The sequence below is a fragment of the Aulonocara stuartgranti genome (assembly GCF_965226115.1).
Source record: "Aulonocara stuartgranti genome assembly, chromosome: 7".
In the NCBI taxonomy this organism is placed as follows: Eukaryota; Metazoa; Chordata; class Actinopteri; order Cichliformes; family Cichlidae; genus Aulonocara; species Aulonocara stuartgranti.
The window spans coordinates 28,280,001-28,300,023 of NC_138945.1; the positions used below are offsets into that span (position 1 = coordinate 28,280,001).

Sequence of the window (20,023 nt, forward strand, 5' to 3'; positions counted from 1 at the left end):
TTAATAATACAGAAGACAAAGACCTTAAAAAATAATCGCATATCGCATCGCAATCGCAATATTGGGGCAAAAAAATCGCAATTAGATTATTTTCCATAATCGTTCAGCCCTATTATGAAACACCACCCAATCAATTTTAGTGCATTTAGCGGGATTTGAGCAGAATTCATTTGGCTGCTTCTGTCCTGTGTCACATCATCACTAAACACTAGTGTCCCAGTGCCACTGGCAGCCATGCACACCCAAGCCATCACACTGCCTCCGCTGTGTTTTACAGACGATGTGGTTGCTTTGGATCACGAGCTGTTCCAGGCCTTCTCCATACTTTCTTTTTGCCATCGTTCTGGTAGAGGTTGATCTTGGTTTCATCCTTCCAAAAAATATTTTTCCAGAACTCCGCTAGTTTTTAAAAAAAAGATTTTTTATTTAATTTTTTAGCAAAGTCCAATCTATTCTTGAGGTTTAAGAGTGGCTTGCACCTTGTAGTGAATCCTCTGTATTAGAGCTGGGCGATATGAGATTTTTTCATATCATGATATGTTTTTTTCATTTCAGGCGATAACGATATCTATCACGATATAAGCCAAATAACTATATTTGTAAGATTTAAATGTGCCGTTGCTCACAAGTAAAATGTGAAATAATCAGCAGCTTGTTTTTATTTAAATATTTATTTCCCATAATAAGTTCAACAGGGTAGATGTACTTAAGGAACATGAGACTTTTTCAGATAAATAAAGGCAAATATTGCAAACTACACAAAAGGCAGCCGCTAAAGCGTTTAAGTTTCAAAACAGAACAAACGAAACAGACTAAATTGTCAATTCCACTTAGAAACAAAATATTAATTCTAAAAATAAATCTTAGTTTGTTTTACAGAAGATCAGACAAAACTGACTAACTTTTGTCAATATCAAATAAACTGAGAACTAAAAGGAAATTCTCAATCTCTCCTTGTTGTATAGCTTAGCTTTTCAAACAGTTTTAACAGTTACTTTAGTCTGACAAAAGCCGAATGACGAATTAGCGCTTCCAGTCAGAGACTGAGGCTACGTCCACACGTACACGGGTATTTTTGAAAACGGAGATTTTCCGTTTTCGTTTTAAAAAAATAATCCCGTCCACACATAAAGGCAGAAATGAAGGAAAACGCTGCTATGAACATGCCAAAGCAGCAGGTGGCGCTAGATTCCTAACCGTGCAGAAATATTGGCCAATCAGAAGTCTAGAAGCCTCGGGAAAAAGTAAACAAAGCTGGGGCATAGAAGCAGAACCGAGTCGTATGTGTGGAGGGACAGTAACTGTGTGTATATGTAAGCATTTAAACACTGCAGAGAGTAGAATTAACAGTAACAGTATTGTAGAAGTTAATTTCTTTTTTTTCTTTTTTTCTTTTTTTTTTGTAGAAGTTAATTTCACCGAAACAATAACGTGGTGCACAGTGTGACGCATGCACCAGTTTATTGTATTTCCAGACTTGCTTTCGGCACAATTTACAGTGCACGCTACTCTGTTTTTTGTCAGACTTGAAATAGCCGAAATACCTTCACACTACGGAACTTCTATGGCTCTTCCGTTCGACAATCTCTCCGGCATTGGAACCATCATCTGTTTTCTCTTCGGTCACGCTCGGTTGATTTTTCTAGTCGGCACACTCATTTCCTCCATTACGCGCTGGCTCCATTACCCGCTGGCTGCTTCCCAAACAAACACACGTGCGGCTTGGCACTTGTGCTGTACGTAACAAGTCACGCGACGTGACGCTGTGGCTGTGATTGGTTCGGCTCTGCGCTACTTAATTTGGATTGGCTGACCTTTTTTTTTTTTTTTTTTTTTTGAGGACAAGAGCGGCGAGGTCTATCGCGATAGCTTAATTTCTCTATCGAGTAAAAGTTATATCGCGATACATATCGTTATCGTTCTATCGCCCAGCTCTACTCTGTATTTACTTTCATGCAGTCTTCCATTTATGACTTGGATATTGATATGCCTACCTCCTGGAGAGTGTTGTTCACTTGGTTTGCTGTTGTGAAGGGATTTCTTTTCACCATGGAAATGATTCTGTCTTGTGTGTGTGTCCAGGTCTTTTTTGCATTGTTGAGTTCACCAGTGAATTATTTCTCAGGATGTATCAAACTGTAGATTTTGCTATTTCTAATATTGCAGCAATTTCTCCGATGTGTTTTTTCTGTTTTTGCCACTTACAGAAGGCTTGCATGGAGAGCACCTTTGACCACATGCTGTATGTTCACAGCAAAATCTCCCTAATGGAATCACCACACCTCAAATCAACTCCAAGCGTTTTATCTGCTTAATCGATAATGACATAACAAATACTATTTCATTGGCCCACACCTGCCAATGAACTAGCCTTTCAGTCAATTGTCCAGTTACTTTTGGTCCCTTTAAAAAGACAGTGGCTATGTGGAAATGTGGATACCCTCAAACGAAAGCTGGGAGTCTATAACTATAACTAACGATAATTTGAATATCTATTAGTAAACAGATAAAAATAACAAAGCTTGTGTCAGTGTCCAATTATATATAGACCTATCTGTATTACAGCAGCTTACAAGGTGCTGTTATGTTTAATATTGTGACCTTAGAGGATTAATGAAAACAAAAACCTCTGAATTATTTTTTTTAATTTATGCAACTTGATTGATTAAGCAGTCTTTGGGATTCTAAAAGACAATACTTTACCACAGTGATGCCATTTTAAACATTTGGATTCATAATGAAATAAAATTTTGCCAGTTCAACATCACCAGTTTTTTTGGGAGACATGTTCCTACCTTGTTATCAAAGTTGCCCAGACTGCAATTGCACTCTGTGGCTCCATAAAACTCTGCAATCTGTGAAATGTTGAAGCGGTTCATGAATTCCTCCCATATGGACTGACGCAGGCCGTTGCCCAGTGCCATGCGCACACGGTGCTGTCGCTCTGTGTCACGAACTGGCTGGTTCAATAGATACCGGCAGATTTCTCCAATGTACTGCACAATCTGGAGGACAATGGGAATAAAAACAATCAGTAATGAGACAAAAGTTAAAAAAAAAAAAAAAAAAGACTGCTTAATGGCTTTACAGCAAGCATACAGTGGTTGGACAAAGAATTGAAAGAGCTACGGGGATAATATTAAATCTTTAAAGGATTTTTACTGAAAATGACATGATATAGAGACATATTCTCAAAAAGGAGATTGTAATGTGCCGCTGTGTTGTACCTAATAAATCAAATCTGTGACAGGGACACCCTGTTTCAGTTTTAAGGCTTCATGTAGCAGGAGATAACAATAGAAAATCTTCTTGTCCTAAGCAAATCTTCATATTAGCTTCATTTATTAAATAAAACATCAGATGGTCATCAACTCATTACCGTTTAACTTTATGTAACAAAAAACTAAGCAGTGCTGTGAAAAACTAAGTACGCCCTTATGTAAGAAGCAGCTGAGTGCTGCTAATCAAATGCACTTGATGAACTGGTCATCACCAAGTTTGAGCACCTCTATAAAAGTAGAAGTTTTAATATTTTCCTGGTCTGGAGCATTCAGGTATGTCTTAACACAAAGTCAAGGAGGAAAGACATGAAAAATGATCTTAGAGAAGCAATCGTTACCCACATATCAACCTGGGAATGGTTATAAGGCTATTTCTAAATAGTTTTCAGTCAATCATTATAAAGTAAGAAAGATTATAGTGGAAGACATTCATGACATTTGCCAATCTTTCCAGGAGTGGATGTTCCAGCAAATTCACTCAAAGGTCAGACTGTGAATGCTCAAAGTAACTGCAAAAAACCAAAGAGCTACATCTCAGACTCTACAAGCCTTGGTTAGCATGTGAAATATTAAAGGTCATGACAGTGCATTTCGAAAAAGACTGCGCCGTATGGCTTGTTTGGAAACATTGCCAGGAAAAAGTCTTTTCTCCCTGTAAAGAATATAGCAACACGGTTTAGTTTTGCAATGTTGCTTCTGAAAAATCATCAAAACTTCTTGACCAGTGTGCTTTAAACAGATGAGACCATCATGTCTCCAGTGTTTGGCCATAATGCCACAGCGACAAACACCTCACATTAATTTTTAAGGGATGACGAGATGTTGGCTTGTTTTGCAGCCACGGGACCTGAGCACCTTGCAGTCACTGACTCAGTCATGAACTCTTCTGTAAAGCAAAGTATTTTAGAGTCAAATATGAGACTAAATGTCTGAAAGCTAATGCTTTGCCAAAACTGGTTCAACCTGACTGAAATGCTGTGGTACGACCATAACAGAGCCGTACACGAATGCCTGCAAACCTCAATGAACTAAAGTAACGCTGTGAACAAGAGTGAGCCAAAATTCTTTCAGAACAATGTGGGAAACTAATAAAGTCATACAGAAAACGATTACTTTAAAGTTATTGCTGTTAAAGGTGGTTCTACAAGCTACTGAATCATGGTTAGTTTTTAAACTAACCTTTTGCATTTTAGCTAAGTTTCTGTTAAATAAATAATGACATGGTGATGTGTCAATGTGTCCTGCGTTGTTATTCATCTCAGGTTGCATCTACATAATGATAAGACTTTGAAAGGAACAGATTTTTAAAAATTATTTTGTGGTATACAAAACTTTAGAAGTGAAAGAGGGTGCAGTTTGTTTTTCACCTGACTGTGCAACATGCTTACCGTGCAGTTATATTTGACACAGTCATCCCAGAACCGTGAGGCAGAGAACTTTTTTCTGATGACTACAGTCATGCCATGTATTAGGCACTGGCCAACTCCCACAATGTTTCCTTTAGACAAAAAAATAAAAAATAAAAATAAAATTAAGCAAAAACTGTTTAAACCAAAGCAATTATCAGATGAACGTAGATATCGCTATCTACGTTCCAGAAAACTGAACAATGATAGCTAAGAGTTAGAGACGGTTGACATATTAGCATTTGCAAACTGGCCTTTTATAATTAATCTTTCTATCTGCAAAAATTACAACACAACATTGTAGTAAGAAAACATGAACCAGTGAAGTCTCTCCAAGTTTGAAGAGTTATAATTAGTATCTTACTGTAATAGACAAAATTTACATCTATGTTTGTTTTTATTATCCACCAAGTCCTCCCACACAATCACAGGGTGATGAACCAAACTTGAAGCTTGGCACCGCCTGAAGGTTCTTATCAGATTTTATTTCATTAAGATGTTGTCATGTTGCCTAGCAACCACCTAGCAACAGGTTAAAATGACCTCCGTATACATGATATTACAATCATCATAGTCATGTTGTTTTGCAATCACCTAGCAATTTGCTGAAATTACCTTTTTAAATTTTTTTTTTTTAACTTTAACACTTAAAAAAAATAAAAGCATCGTAACATTTTGATTTCATGGTCAAGAGCACAAACAGCGCAAATAATACTGTAAAGTGGGTGCTTGCTATTAAGAAGTATCCCACTAACAACTGATGGAAACATTACATACAAAATATTTTCCACTTTTAATGTACTTAAAAGCAAATAAACAGAGATGCAGCATAGTATTTGGTATTGACTCCTCTCACATTTTCCGCTGGATTACAGCAAAACTATTTTGATCAAACACCTCAGTCCTCAAACTAGCAGTAATATTATTGGCTCTTAAATTTAGTTTTGCTCACATTTGTTCATTTAGGATCTCGCCATGTGGTTGCCTTTTGTAGAACATCAATTTCTTACATTTATTTATATTTCATTATTTTGGGATGATTAAATGAAAATATTTGTTGGGGTTTGTTCTCTTTTATATGTTTATGGTCTTAAAACATTCCTCTTATCAGCTGTTTTAAACGATTACAGGTGGTGAATGAGTTTCTTCCTTTTTGGAGGTCTTTACTGACACAGTTTTGTTTAAACCAAGAAAAAAGCAACGATTTTCTGAATAATGTATTAATCAAACTTTGGAGGAAACACTCCAACTCATTCGTAGATTAAAACACCTCCTACCTTTTTATGTTCTTTTAACAGACATACCTGCAGAGTGGTAAAGTGGAAGGCAATCATACAATACATCGTCTGATGTCATCCTAAAGCCATAATACACCAAAGCTGCCATGCGATAGTACCTGAACACCAGGGCGGGGTGACGAACAAAAAGAGAAAAAAGTCAAATGAGCAAATACAAAAGCATTTAGTTTTATTTATTCCTCTCACTTTTTAACAACACTGCTTGTTCTTTAGATGAAAACTACATGGATCAACAAAGAGAACAGCTGCATTCCTGTGTGTCTGTTTGCCTCCTTCCTACCTGCTGTGCACAACAATAGCTGCTTTAGGCATCCCAGTGGTTCCTGATGTGTAGATGTAGAACAGGCGATCTGAAAACAGCACAGAGAGAGTAAGACAATAGCAGAATCTGGTATGAGTGGGTTTATCATGTGCTTGAGTGCTTATACTTATACATGTATGCGTAGTTTAAATGTTTACTTTTAATTTACTGCTGAGTCCTCACTTTTGATTAGTTTTGCAGGAGGGTAAATACTCACCTTTCATTTCTATTTACAGGAATATTCACAGTTTTAATTATAAAGTCCTTTTTTAAGTTACAGAACTGAAGCATGGAGACAGAAAAAAGCAGTATGACATGACTTGATTGTGAACATTGTGGATTCCATTTGTTTTCCCTTTTGCACCGTCTTAAAAAGGCAATACTTTTAGTTGCCTCGTGACAAGTCATCAGTAAATCCCTAAATCTATCAAAATAAAACAAAGGGAGATGATTAATGATAGGTATAACTCTTATTTGCCTGTGCCCATCATATCATTAATTACACAAATTCTTCATTTAATGAACATATAGTGCATTATGTGAAGAAATAGTTAAAAGGGTGTGTCTTTTTTGTGGTAAGAAATATATCAAACAGAAAAAAGTGACATTCTTGACAATTCGCTTCAGTGGAAGTTGTTTTTTTTGTGTCAATATAAGTTTAGAAATTTGATTTCACATGACTGTGACTCATTCCTTGGATCCAAAAATATTACTCGACACCTGCCAAGTAGTCAGTGCAGCTAGAGAGACAAAAATGCAAACAAATAGTTTTCTGAAATTGGTATGTTGTTTTAGTTAGAGTTGGTGCTAGGATTTTTTCATAATTTTATGACTGATAACCAGAAAAATCATTATTCAGCATTGTTCAGTGACATTTTCCTTAACCTGCAAGAAGATATCACTTTAAACCAAAAAAAGAAAAATTCCAGATCCTGAATGGTTGTAAGATCTCATGGACACGGTGCTTTTACCTACGAAGCTGCGATCTGGCCGAGGGGGTAGATGAGAAGGGGCACCAGCCACCAGGGGCTCGAGGCACTCTGTTCCCTGTGGGACTCGTTTGGGATCCCAGTCTCCAGAGCAAAACATCTGCACTGCCTTCCCCATTGAACTATGGACTTCAGACACAGCTGTGAGAACAGAAACAAATTCAAATACATCAAATACATGTCACGTATCCTTATCACAAGACAGCTGCACATTGTTCAACATTTAAATACAAGAAAGCTTGCATCCTTTGCAAACTTTAATCAGTGACAAAACAAAGAGTATAGAGAGTGGTGTAAAATACAATATATACAAATGGTTAAAGGTTAAAATAACTTGAAATGTTTATAGAGAAAGCATATTGAGGTACAGTGTCACAAAAAATATATATATGTAAAAGGAAGTGAATCAGGCAAAAAAGGGAAACAACAAATCGAAACGGCTCTCGTATTTCACCTGAGGGGAAAAAAAGATCCAAAGGCCTTATGTCATGCCTAGGCACTAAAGCTAGTAGCTTGAATTTTGACCTATTCTGTAAAAGAGCTGTGTTTCCAATTACTTAAAGGCATAAAACACACTAAAAATCCATTACCCAGTACAGAGCCTATTCCCTCGATCTCAGAGTGACCAGCTCAAAAATCATTCACTCTTTATAGCTGTTGAGATCAGGGCTTTCCATATTGGGCAGGGACCCAAGAAGGCACCAAGAGGAGAGTGAATTACATCTACAAATAATACTTGACCATCCTACCGAGCTGTGGCAGTTTTAGATAATGAGAGTTCAAGCTCAGGTAATACAAAGGCATGTTTGCAGGTTTGTAGAGTGAGCAAAATGAGAGTTAATTCACGCAATGTCAAACATACAAAACACACAAATATGATGACATGGCATTTAACTTAATACTCACTACAATCCTAATCTTACTGGCAAGTGAAAATGACTTTTTCATTTGTTTTATCTATTTGACAGTATTTCAGATATAATGTCAAGGCTGGTGTAACCTAGGTGGAATATGCACAATTTACTTTTTTAGGTGCTGTAATTAATTTAATTGAAACAATATATTTGTTTCAATGATGATGTATAAAAACCAACATGATTTTAAAACAGTGTGTAATGGTTTGATCTAGCCCCTAACAAAAACCATAACCCTCAGTTGATTTGACCTGAACACTGTACTATCAGACGTGTCTATGTCACAGTGGTTCTGCCTTTTATCTGCCTCCTATCATGCAACACATTTCTCTGCAGAGCTCAGACCTTGGACACTGCAGACTAGTGGCAGTCCCTCCCTCATTACCTTATCCCTTCTTTGTGTTTATCAGTCATTTAAAGCTTTACTGGCTGATACTGAAGAAACACCTCCTCCAAAACCCATTTGTCTTTATGACCTCTGTGGCTGTCTCCCCTCACCACTCACCTCTCTTATTGCACAGGAACCAGAACAGCATTCATCAGCATATGACGATGCTGTACAGACTGTTATGCCTCAGCTTTCTCGTCTAACTTTCGAATCTATCCAACTTTCATCTGCCCTCTTTGCTCTTACCATCAGTTAGCTCTGAACCAAAGATCACAGCCTTGGCATTGGAGATGGTGACACAGTGGACCAAAGCATCTAGTCTTAAATTGAAGTTGATGAGAGCCGCTTCTACTCCAATTTTAGCCATGCCCAACCATATGCCCACGTACTGCGATCTGTTCTCCATGAAAAGGGCCACCACATCACCTTCCTAATGACAGAAACAAAAACAAAAAAGACAGTAATATAACTTTAAAAAGATTTGCTTTTGCTTAATTGCTTTTAATGAAGCTTTATTGTGTTGTACATCTACCTTAAAGCCTCTTTCCAATAGTAGGTTAGCCACTCTGTTGGAGTATTCATCCAACTGTCGGAAAGTCCATCTCTCCCCAGTGCCCTCGAAGATGAGCGCTGTTTTGTCCCCATGACGGTGCACCGTTTCAGCAAAGATCTTGGGAATAGTGTTCTTCTCTCTGAGGTGGCGCCTGACGTTCAGTTTCACCCGCAGTAAAACACTGGCTGCACTGAAGGAGCAAAAGAAAACATTACTGTAAGAGAACAAATAACTTAATGATTCCCAGCAACATTAGCCATTTCACTGTTCATAATTTGCTGTTATTTTTTTGCACTTTTTAAAAAAAAAAAACATTAGCATTAACATTTGCAGCTCATCTGCTTAAATCCACACCATGTATCAATAGATCTGAGAAATGAACAAAGACAACTTGATGTATCCTGTCTTTTGGCAACAAACATTTGTCTAACGATCCACCAAATTCCCTTTTGCAAAAATACATAAACCACCTTTTAAAGAAGCTGTACTTGAATGTATTGCGAACTGTATCCAAACCACATTACAAAGCATAAAATATTTCAACAGATATGGCTTGGAGGCCCACAAGGTCAAATTATGCATGAATGGCAATTCTCAGCACTTTACATTTGTGGTACAAAGGTAGTGGTCAATCTCCTGAGCAGTGAATAATTACAGAAATGTCATAAAAAAAACAATAAGCCAAAGTACTTCTTGGCTAGAGTGAGGTAGCGACAATATGCTTATCATTACATAAGAGAGTTATTTCATGATGGTCTAGATAAGCATTTATTGTTGCACAGCTAGTTGAGGCTAATTACTTTCTTTTGTCATGCCTTTTCTTACTCATACGGATCTATTGCTTAAGAACAGTACCCATTATAAAACTATAGCCTATTTATTTCTAATGCCTTAGTGACTCTTACAATGTATATACCTGAGCTTTGTCACACAAAAATGCCTCATCAACAGCTCGTGAGTCACTGTGTGAAATATATGATTCGTTAAGATCCAATGCTGTACAGAGTCTTTCTAACCTTGACACTTTAGACAATAATACAATTGATCAATAATACAACTTAACGTCATAATTCTAATCAAGCAGATGCCAGAAGCAAAGATAATAAAATGTATAAACAAGACTAAACATTAGATGTGGCTAGCACATTTTCTATGACAATTTAACAGAAAAGGAGGACAAACAGTAATATTTCGTTCTCTAATCATGAGAAAACTGGGTGACCTTTGTATATAATGGGTCCCTGAATGGCAGTAATCCCTAATGGGTAGATTATTGTGTCGCTGTTCCCCTAAAGAGATAATTTACAATTTCCTGTTTTAAGATTACTGCAGCTATTGAGGAAAAAAGGAAGTTAACCTCAAACCAACTACAATGCCAGTTTCCACTTGTAAATACTGGCTTTAGGTATGCCACTTAAAACATTTGCTCCTACCCTTCTCTCTGTCCTCTGGACCTTTTGTCTTAAATATTTGAGATTGCGTGTTTAGAAACAGGTACAGAAGGAATATCTAGCCAGCTCTTAACAAGGGCTTAGGAACTAACCCTTGTTCGTGACAATTATGTGGTGAAGATGAGAATTTATCTGCAACTGTGAAACAACTTGCATGGATTTCTCCTGTTTTTGCAGATTTAGCACTGTGTGACTATTGAGGTCACATTTAACTCTGTCTGAATTTCAGAGCCAAAACTACAGGAAATTGGCCACTGGGTCACAGTTAAAAGTGACATAGCTCATGCCAAATGATTTGGAAGACATAATGCATCTATGGTCCAATTTTATGATTTTGCATTTAGCAAACAAACATAATTCCAATGCTTACTGTAAGTCTCTGCCAACTGTTTTGGCAAAGATATCCAGGAAGTTCCATCCTCCACTTCCCAGATAGAAGATCAGGATGGCTGGAAGAACCTGGTACCAGGGCAAGCCCACCAGCAGCCTCAACACAAAAAGCAGGGCAGTGCAGCATGCTAGACGCATCATCCTGAAAGAATGCAAACACATATAAATAGATACAGAAGGGTCTGCCAGCCCCCTCTGTATCTACTGATCACAAACATTTCAGGCCAAATGACTGAAAGGTTACGTGCACGTTATATGAGCAAACAGAATTTTTGAATCCACTTCCTTAGAACTCAACACCTTAACAATGTTATGGTCTATGGTTTTGTTTACATATCTGCAGTCCATTTCAATCCACTGAGTCAGCTCTGGTAGACTGAAGTTGCGGTGAAGGGTTACCATTTGAAATAGCGGAAATTTAGAGTCTTGGGTGACCTCTGGGTATTCATGATTACAGATGAGATTGTAAAACATTTATAAAATGTGTTAAGCTGGGTGGAACCCTTAAATTTTCTCTTCTTGCTTGAAGGAGAAAACAAAAAGAAGCCTAAAGGCTCTGTTCTGAATTCACAGCAAACAGTCTAAAGTGACAGCAGACAGCACATGCTGACACAGTTTCCCAGTTGCCACCTGATACAGCCAGGAAGATAAGCCTAAACAGTAAATGATATCTTCACACCCATGTTTGTTATTTTTTAAATAGCCTTTAAGCACAATACATATAGAGATGATTGATTTCAGTTCATCATCATCAAAAGGCCATTTTATAACCCCCTCAATGCCTCCATACATCTGGCTGTAATTGTGATGATGTTAGCTCCATCATGAAAATTCAATAACTCCACTGCTAAAATATAAACAAGCACAGAGGAGAGCTCTGTGTGGACGATTACATTACCCTGAACCTCAAACAGATCGACGTGATGGGTTCGAGGGAAAGAGATGCATTAAGGGGAGAGGTGGCCACTTCCCGGTAAGAAAAGAGCTTCATCATTCGCTGATGCCGAACCCGGAAATTTTCATGGCGCGTAGCATTGCGGTAGAGGCTGTGGCAACGACAGGGGGAAGGCTCAACCCACTGTTGGCAAGGTTACGCCTCACTAACCATGCCATGTGCATTTCAGACGAAGCCTTTTTTATTGCAACGACGTTGGCCAAAATCATCAAACTGATATAGGTTATCATGGTAACAGGCGCGCCAGGGAAACAGGATGCGCAGCGTATTGTGCGCATCGGCTTAAAGGAAGCGGACAGCGTGACACCATGAGCAGCTTCTTTCAGGAGATGAAGATGAGGCATATGGTGTAATCGCACGGTTTGCTTGTCGGGGACAAATGGCCGTCTCAAATGTAAACATCGGACACCCCGAGTCCCGTCAGCGGGTTAATCGCTGACAAGGAGATGACGAGCCGCCGCTGCTCCTCTCTCCTTTCTTCTGGCGAATAATAAACGGGCCGGTCCCTCAAACACCACGCCGATCGATCTGGGCTGAGGCAGGGACCCATTTCCGTTTACATACCTTGCACCTCCTTCACAGCATGCAGGTACGCAGAAATCCCAAACGTGAAAGTCGTTGTGTGCAATTCCACCTTGATCGGCTTACAGGCTAGCCTGGTCGCCCCCCCACTCTCTCCCTCCCTCCGCTCTTCACCGCCGCTCGGTCGGCTTGACAGAGAAACGCACACGGGCTGACACAAGCACTGGGATCCCCCCCTTTGTTAATATCACAACGACCCGCTGCTCCTTCTTCGAAATCGCCTGGCAGTCTCCGTCGACTTTGATCCCACGATCATCATCCGTTCATTGTCATAATCATCAATATTATCACTGGCTTCATTGTAGCCGATAAGCTCACTAGCAGGCGTAATTCAAATGACCTTATAATTTTCTTACTTGCGCCCGCCCACTGCCGTCAGCGTCAAATCAGTGAATCGGGAATAAGAGTTGACGGACGGGTGCAACAGCCAATCAAGAACATGAATGTACATCTTTTTCTACGTCACATCCAGCAGGAGGCGGGTGTTTGCGGTTCAGGAAATGCGGTGTGGCCCAGCAAGCTCAGTTAACGAGGCCAGCACGCGCAGCAGTTTCAACGTGGTTGTGACAAGGCCCTGATGCAAAATGAGTACGCCTCTTTATGCCATTCACTCATTACTCTGCTGCGACCTGCTAGAAATTTTCTTTAAGCCTATGTATGTCAACACAGGAGCTCCCGGAGGACTGTGGAATTAGGAAGGGCAGGTTTTCGAACAATAGCGACAGGATTAACCCGTCCTGTGTTCCAGAGAGGACTCGGATCTACTATAACATCTGTAACTTGCCATTTTTCAGTACAAAGGCTAGGTTGATTGAAAATAACATTAAGTTATTTGAACTCCTCGTAGATGTCACATACATTCTTAAATGTACGACTGCTGAGCCAGACAGAACTGCTCTCAAGTGTTGCAATAAAACTTTGGCACCAAACAATTTCTATACTACATGTTGGCTCATGAATAATTGTGAATAATTGTTTTTGCTTTACGGACTGCTGCAACTTCAAGCCAAGAAATGTCCTGTTGTCTACATTTACAGAACACAAGGACGTTGACATTTTACACAGTGCTTATACTAGCAACGTGACATCTCTTGAATTGCACTGCATAACCAGGGTGGATTACAAAAAGTCTACGATAGCAGGCCGTTGAGAGCCACTGGTGCAGGTCAACAAAGGACGCGCTCCCAGTGGTCCCGGAGAGATCTGACAAGGAGAGACTTGTTTGGAAATTCTTGCAAAAAACATGTTAAGTGTAACCTTGGGTCAAATAGTGGACTCGATCTGTGGTAATACCAAGGAGTCACAAAAAGGTGATAAGTTTTACAACACAATTATCATACTGCTATCCCATACACACTAGTGTTTGAGATCTTAGCTGAATGATAAAGAGATGCAATTATCAGGGCAAGAAAATTTGACCAGCTTCGACCTGCCAGTGATAGATTTCCATTCAGTTTCACAAGCAGATACAGATGCCAATCAAGTTAATGAGAGTATCACAGGCGTTGTCAAACTCTTGATAGCAGATGACACTTATCACTGATTCTTAGATTGTATTATGCATGCTATGCTTTTTTTCGGTACATCAAGTCCACCAGAGCTTTTGTTTTTCAGAAGTTCAAGTGCTGACAGACAGGAAACTATAAATATCTGTGAAAGTTGCCCAGTACCCTTTCTTAAATTAGGTGAAGGATGTGAATTGAAACAAAAAGACGGTGTATCTTTATAAATTGTGATATTTAAGCATCTCATTTATTAAATTCATGTCACTTACTGGTAGTACAGTTTAACACTCCAGTATTCTTATCTTTTCTGTAAATAACAAACCAAACAAGCAAAGTTAGAAAACGACTGCCATTTGAGTAGCCAGTACAGACAGGCCTTTACTTTAGTTCTATTTAGGTAAGCTCAAACATTTAAATTAACCCTCAGCAGCATTTACATCCTTGTACACACAGACAGATCTTGAAAGACTGGAATGAACCCACTGAAAGGTTTGAATAGCTAGACTATTTTAAATACCATGCCAGCATAATGGAAAAATCCCAGTGTCCTTTCATTATCAAAATTGTTAACCAAGAAAAAAGGGGACATCAAATCTATTAATAAGTTTGTGGTCTTTAACTTTTTTTTCCTGCAGTTTTCTTTGTCAGAAGAACCGTCCTCACCATTTTATTTTCATTTTCTCTTTTTGTTCAGTCATCCAGTTCCAAACCAAAGTGAGCGTAGAGATCTCGTGTGGTGGTCCCTCTCAGAGCAGCTGCAAGACAGGTTACAGGGTCAACTCCCTCTAGCCTACATTTCAAACAAACCACAAAACACTGAACAGGCCAAGAGTACAGCACCGAATAATTAATCAGGCTAAAGACGAGGCTTGCACTTGGTAAAAGGGGTATGAACAGAAGTATTTAAAGGATATTGATAATCTACATTGTGTTTTATTACCAATATTTTAAAGATTTCCAGTTACTTAGCCCCGCTAGCTGAATCTTGGGGTCGTTAGTATTCTACAGAATCAAACTATGCTGAATTATGTCGGGTCCAGCCTGATAGATAAGTGCTTGGCAAAGAAAGGCAACTAACAAATATTAGACTTTTTATATGCCCTAACTGCCAAGGTCAGTACGAATCTGTTTATCCAACAGTCAAAAAATGAAAACACACACACGGCAAAAAAACCTGCAAATACTTTTTAATAAATTACCTATTAATATTGTTTCAAAGTGTTTTGTTAGTAAAAATGAAGTGAGAATGCTTTCAGGTAGATAAATTAAACTATGCAAAGTGGAATAAAAAAGTACAATCAACATTTGGCCTCACTATTCTTTTTTTGTCTTTAAAACAGAATCAGTCAATACACATGGCATTTAGGTTACTACAGTGACCTTGGAGCACTATGCATAGTTCTTTCAGTCTCAGGTGTTTCTGCCTCTTTATATAATCTAAGACCACCTGTGTGATGTTGACACCACAGTCGTGTGCTACAAAGCAAGCTCAACATAGCCAAGCTCTGATATGTCAGCTGACTTTTCTTTTTAAGGATCAGTTCAGTGCCGCCTATTTCAACGGGACAGGAGAACAGCAGACAGAGGTCTATAAAGAAAAAGCTGTAAAAGTAGAAGAGTGATAGGTAACAATGCTAGGAGACAAAATGTTACTACACCTTTTACCATTTACTTTTTACATGAACACTCCACATTACAACATCAAAACGGATCCATTTAAAACAACGACAACAACGCATTTATGTCAGACACAATCCCATAACACGATGAAGAAGTTGTGGAAACCACTTTAGATTTTAGCTGGTCACAGTGAAGTTGATTTTCCTTAGTTGATATTCTCCTTGATAACTAGCCTACAAGTAGAGTGATATATTATCTGACCTATGTTGTGCGTATTTCCTGTAATTCCAGCAGTGTAAAACAGACTTGGTAGAAGATTAGGTTCAAGCATAAAACATGTAAACATTTTCTACATCACCAATTGAATGCATGCAAATTCCTGTGACCATGCAGCGCATGTTGCACTGCTGTAACTTTGCTGTGTGACTTTACTGCAGGCTTCCTTTGGAGGTATTAGTACAGTATAAACATATTCCTTAAGCAGAGAATCTAAAATCAAATTTGGAGCATGTTGTCTTGAAAGAATCAGTTGAGATGTGGTGCCTACAGCAGATTTTAAATGGAATATAACTCTGAATCAGGTTATGTGTTTAGTTACTATGGTGACCTAACGCGGTAAAAGAGAGCCACCTTTATGGCTTTAGGCTTGTTACAACTCGCTAACTCATTTGTGCTTCACAGTACACCCCTCAGGGCTCAGTGGAGACAATGTTCTGTTGCAGGACTCGTTCTTATTTCAGCAACGGCTGTGGGGTGGATGCTGGATGTCACAATGAATGATAACTTTGGCACCTACCAGATCCGCCTTTAACGATACTGTATGACAGATTAAACTTAAATTCTTGGCATAGCGCCTGGTAATAATAATGATGATAATGATAATGCCAACATCTAATTTAAGCGTTTACTAAGAAGGTGGAAGGAGGTTTTAGTAATTACGCATCCTGCTTGTTGTCTCTTAAGTCTCATGACATTTAATTTGAAATAAAATTTAAAAAACTCTCTCTGAATACTAAACTAATTTTGGGCTAAAGGGATAAATAAACTTTGCCATCGTTTGTTATAAGGAGTCTGTGTACCAGGAAAAATGGACAGACTAAAGTTTTGATTTAGAAAGTCTGCATGTTGAATATGTTCAAAATAATCATCTGAGAAGGTAAATGCTATATTTCCCTAATTGTGAAGCAGATAATATCAAATTAAATCCAAAATCATGCAATGGTGATGCAAACACCAAATTCGGTACAATTTGGCCCCTTGTATAATAATATTTTCTGATTAGCCACATGAAAATCACATTTTTCAAGAAGGCAGCCAATATGACCCATGAAAAAGTAGTTTTTGCATTTAATTGCTACATAATTTACTGATTTTCATTATCTTGTGTCAATTTCTATGTTTTGAAGCATGCAGCATTTGCTTACTTTTCTGGTATATTATTAGGCTAGTAGCGCTACTGCATGGGGTAAATGGGGCATGGAGGTAGGAGCAGTGCCTTTGTTTCAGCATTCAGCCACATCCCATGGATGAACTACTGACACTGGTCCTCACCACTATCTGTCATCTGTGACTCCCAAGAAGTTGCCTGTGCACAGCATACCCTGGTCAACAACATTGGTTCGTGGGCTAAACTAGGTGAGGGAAGCACACAGAAGATCCAGTTTATGTGATGAACTTCATTTATAGCTCTGACATTGATGGCATATAAAGTCATAGATAAACTTCTGTTTTCTCAGAGATGACGGCAATAAAACAGAGTTGTTCAAGTTGCTAGCCAACAAGGTTTGTGAATCTGACACAATCAGTAGTCCAGTGATTGCTACAAGAGGGCCTCTTGTAGCAATCACAAGTACCAAGTGCCTAGATGCTGTCTCAGCCAAGAGGTGGCTGACACTGGGGTATACGAGAGATGCAACTCTGACTAGACGTCAGTAGCTCATTCATTAACGCAAAGGGCACCAATGTGTTCATTATAGCATTGTAGACAGTGGGAAGGAAAAACTGAATTTTAACAGGAAGAAACCTCAGGCAGAACCAGGCTTAGAGAAGGGAAGCCATCTGCCGTGACCAGTTGGGAGTGATGGGAAGAAGACAGGACAAGAGACAAACTGTGGAAGCTCAGGGATCACCTGATCCAGCAATAACTATTAGCTTAATCAAAAAGAAAAGTTGTGAGCCTAATTTTATAAGTAGAGAGGGTGTCTATTTCCCAAATCCAGATTGAGAGCTGGTTTCACAGAAGAGGGGCCTGAAAGCTGAAGGCTCTGTCTCCCATTCTACTTTCAAATACCCTACGGACATAAGGACATGTGTGATGAAATTATTAAAACCTTTGTTAAACTTAGACTCCTTCTGAAGCGTCTGACGATGACCTGCATCATCTGAAGCACTTTGTCATAGTGATGTATGACTAAACAAGTTCATGAGTAAGAAGTGAGCCTTGCATGGAGAGAGAAGAGCTATTCCATCATCAAGTGCAGCCCTTAGGGACCATGCAAAGCATGCTGCCTACCAGGCAGGAATCATCTGGGGCTGGGCTAAGGCTGAGGAAGAAGTCTGTACAGTTTCATGGACCACACTCCCTATAATAGCTGCATGCTGCCAGGAACTGACCAAGTATGGATGTAAACATGAGTATAGAGGCAGATACTATCACCATGAACATTTTTGCTTTCTATGCTGTTTTTATTGCTGAAGTAGTTGTTAATAAAATGTTTGCAAAAATGTGTTGATCTACTAAAGACACAACAAAACTGACTGAACATTACTTTCAAAATAATATAATACATATGCATATATATCTTACAGCTAGGCTCTTGATAATGGGAAAAATGAATCTGAGATGTTTAAACTTGTATGTCTGATTTTCAATGATATTGGTGTCCAATCAGCAATCTTAATTTTTCAAACAGCTAATCAAGTAATTGTGCCAAATTTGGTGCTTGTATCACAATCTGCACCATTTTTCTGTTATATTCTATGACCACCTTTTCAGCAATTTCAGAAGTGAAAACCTTAAAGTGGTGAATATATGCAAAAAAGGGAAAGATTTTAAGTAGCAACATGAACTCAGACAAACAGTCAGACAGACAGACAAATGGACATGAGACAAAGGACATTTGTCTTTAAAGGGTAATGCAGGGCATCTCCTCTTGTCTCCTCACTCCAGGGCCTGCCCACCCAACTCCTCCCTCTCAGAATAACAGCATACAGTACAACAGCAACTCATTGCGTTAAGTGTAGAGCTTTTGTGAAAGTGTGTGCTTGAGAGAAAGAAGGGAGAAGAAAGAATGACGGCACGTCTTTGTATTTGAATATATATGCACGTGTTACTGAATGCATGCATCTATAGACAGAGATTGTAATTGTGTGTCAGCCTGCGGGTGATGAGAAAGACAGCTATTGTGTCAGAGGGGAAATGCCATCTCCGTTCACTAAGAAGTCATTATCATCGTGACTCTTCACTGTACTGACAGAGAACTTGAAGAGAATGCTAATTTAACTCAGCACAGTTTTACTATGAGAGATCACCTAACTTTTCTACACAGACTGTTCATAGGTGGGAAATAAGTATATTGGTGCACTGTACATTTAAAATCACAGACTAAAATGGGAAGGGAACATCAAGATTTTATCTACAATAAAACACACACACCCTTAGGTAGTATGACATGACCGTGAATCACCAGAACTCCTTCCAGTATGAAAACTGAACTTCACCCTATTTACCCAACCTTGTGCAGCTGCAGAACAGGGATACAAAAAAACCCTTATGATTATGATAAATTACAATTACCCTTTTAGTAAAAAGGTGAAATTCCTTTTTTGGTCAGAAAACCTTTTGAACTCCACAAGAAGGGGAGAAATGTGTGGGCAGCATGCCAGTGATGTACAAGCATTATCTGATATGCAAGTTAGTTAATTTAATTACTAAAAGTTAGTACCAAATTTGAAACCCATTCAATATTAGCCAATATAATCACTGAGCACAAAAACTACATGATTTTTAGTGGCTGACCTTTTAAAAAAAAAACCACGGAGGCCGTGGAGACTGTCAGAAAACGACTACAAGAAGACAGCTCCTTGGAGGACAGGACCAACTTCAACCCCGATCAGATCTGCACACTGTTAGACCTCTGCCTCACCACTACATACTTCAAATACAACGAAGGCTTTTACAGACAAAAACATGGCTGTGCCATGGGCTCCCCCGTGTCACCTATTGTAGCCAACCTTTACATGGAGGAAGTGGAAAGGAAGGCTCTTGGCTCTTTCAAAGGAAGAGTACCCAGCCACTGGTACAGATATGTGGACGACACCTGGGTCAAAATCAAGACACAAGAAGTGGAATCCTTCACTGCGCACATTAACGCTGTGGATAAAAACATCA

At 38.9% G+C, this 20,023-nt stretch overlaps 1 protein-coding gene across 5 annotated transcripts in view; it reads right to left on the minus strand.

Moving 5' to 3' along the window:
* Positions 1 to 20,023, minus strand: part of slc27a4 (solute carrier family 27 member 4) — a 33,013-nt gene that overhangs the window by 11,750 nt on the left and 1,240 nt on the right. For 2 of the 5 annotated variants that reach the window (XM_082541230.1, XM_082541229.1), the window contains exons 2-10: positions 14,677 to 14,768; positions 10,952 to 11,113; positions 9,110 to 9,320; positions 8,824 to 9,007; positions 7,258 to 7,416; positions 6,266 to 6,335; positions 5,992 to 6,083; positions 4,670 to 4,779; positions 2,796 to 3,005 (exon numbers count right to left, since the gene is read on the minus strand). In XM_082541230.1, the coding sequence (XP_082397356.1) occupies positions 2,796 to 3,005; positions 4,670 to 4,779; positions 5,992 to 6,083; positions 6,266 to 6,335; positions 7,258 to 7,416; positions 8,824 to 9,007; positions 9,110 to 9,320; positions 10,952 to 11,113; positions 14,677 to 14,711 (1,233 nt within the window). In that variant the 5' untranslated portion in view covers positions 14,712 to 14,768. Of the gene's footprint in view, positions 1 to 2,795; positions 3,006 to 4,669; positions 4,780 to 5,991; positions 6,084 to 6,265; positions 6,336 to 7,257; positions 7,417 to 8,823; positions 9,008 to 9,109; positions 9,321 to 10,951; positions 11,114 to 11,869; positions 12,161 to 12,490; positions 12,902 to 14,676; positions 14,769 to 20,023 lie in introns of those variants that run through there. The other 3 variants (XM_082541231.1, XM_082541233.1, XM_082541232.1) reach the window with 3 other exon arrangements.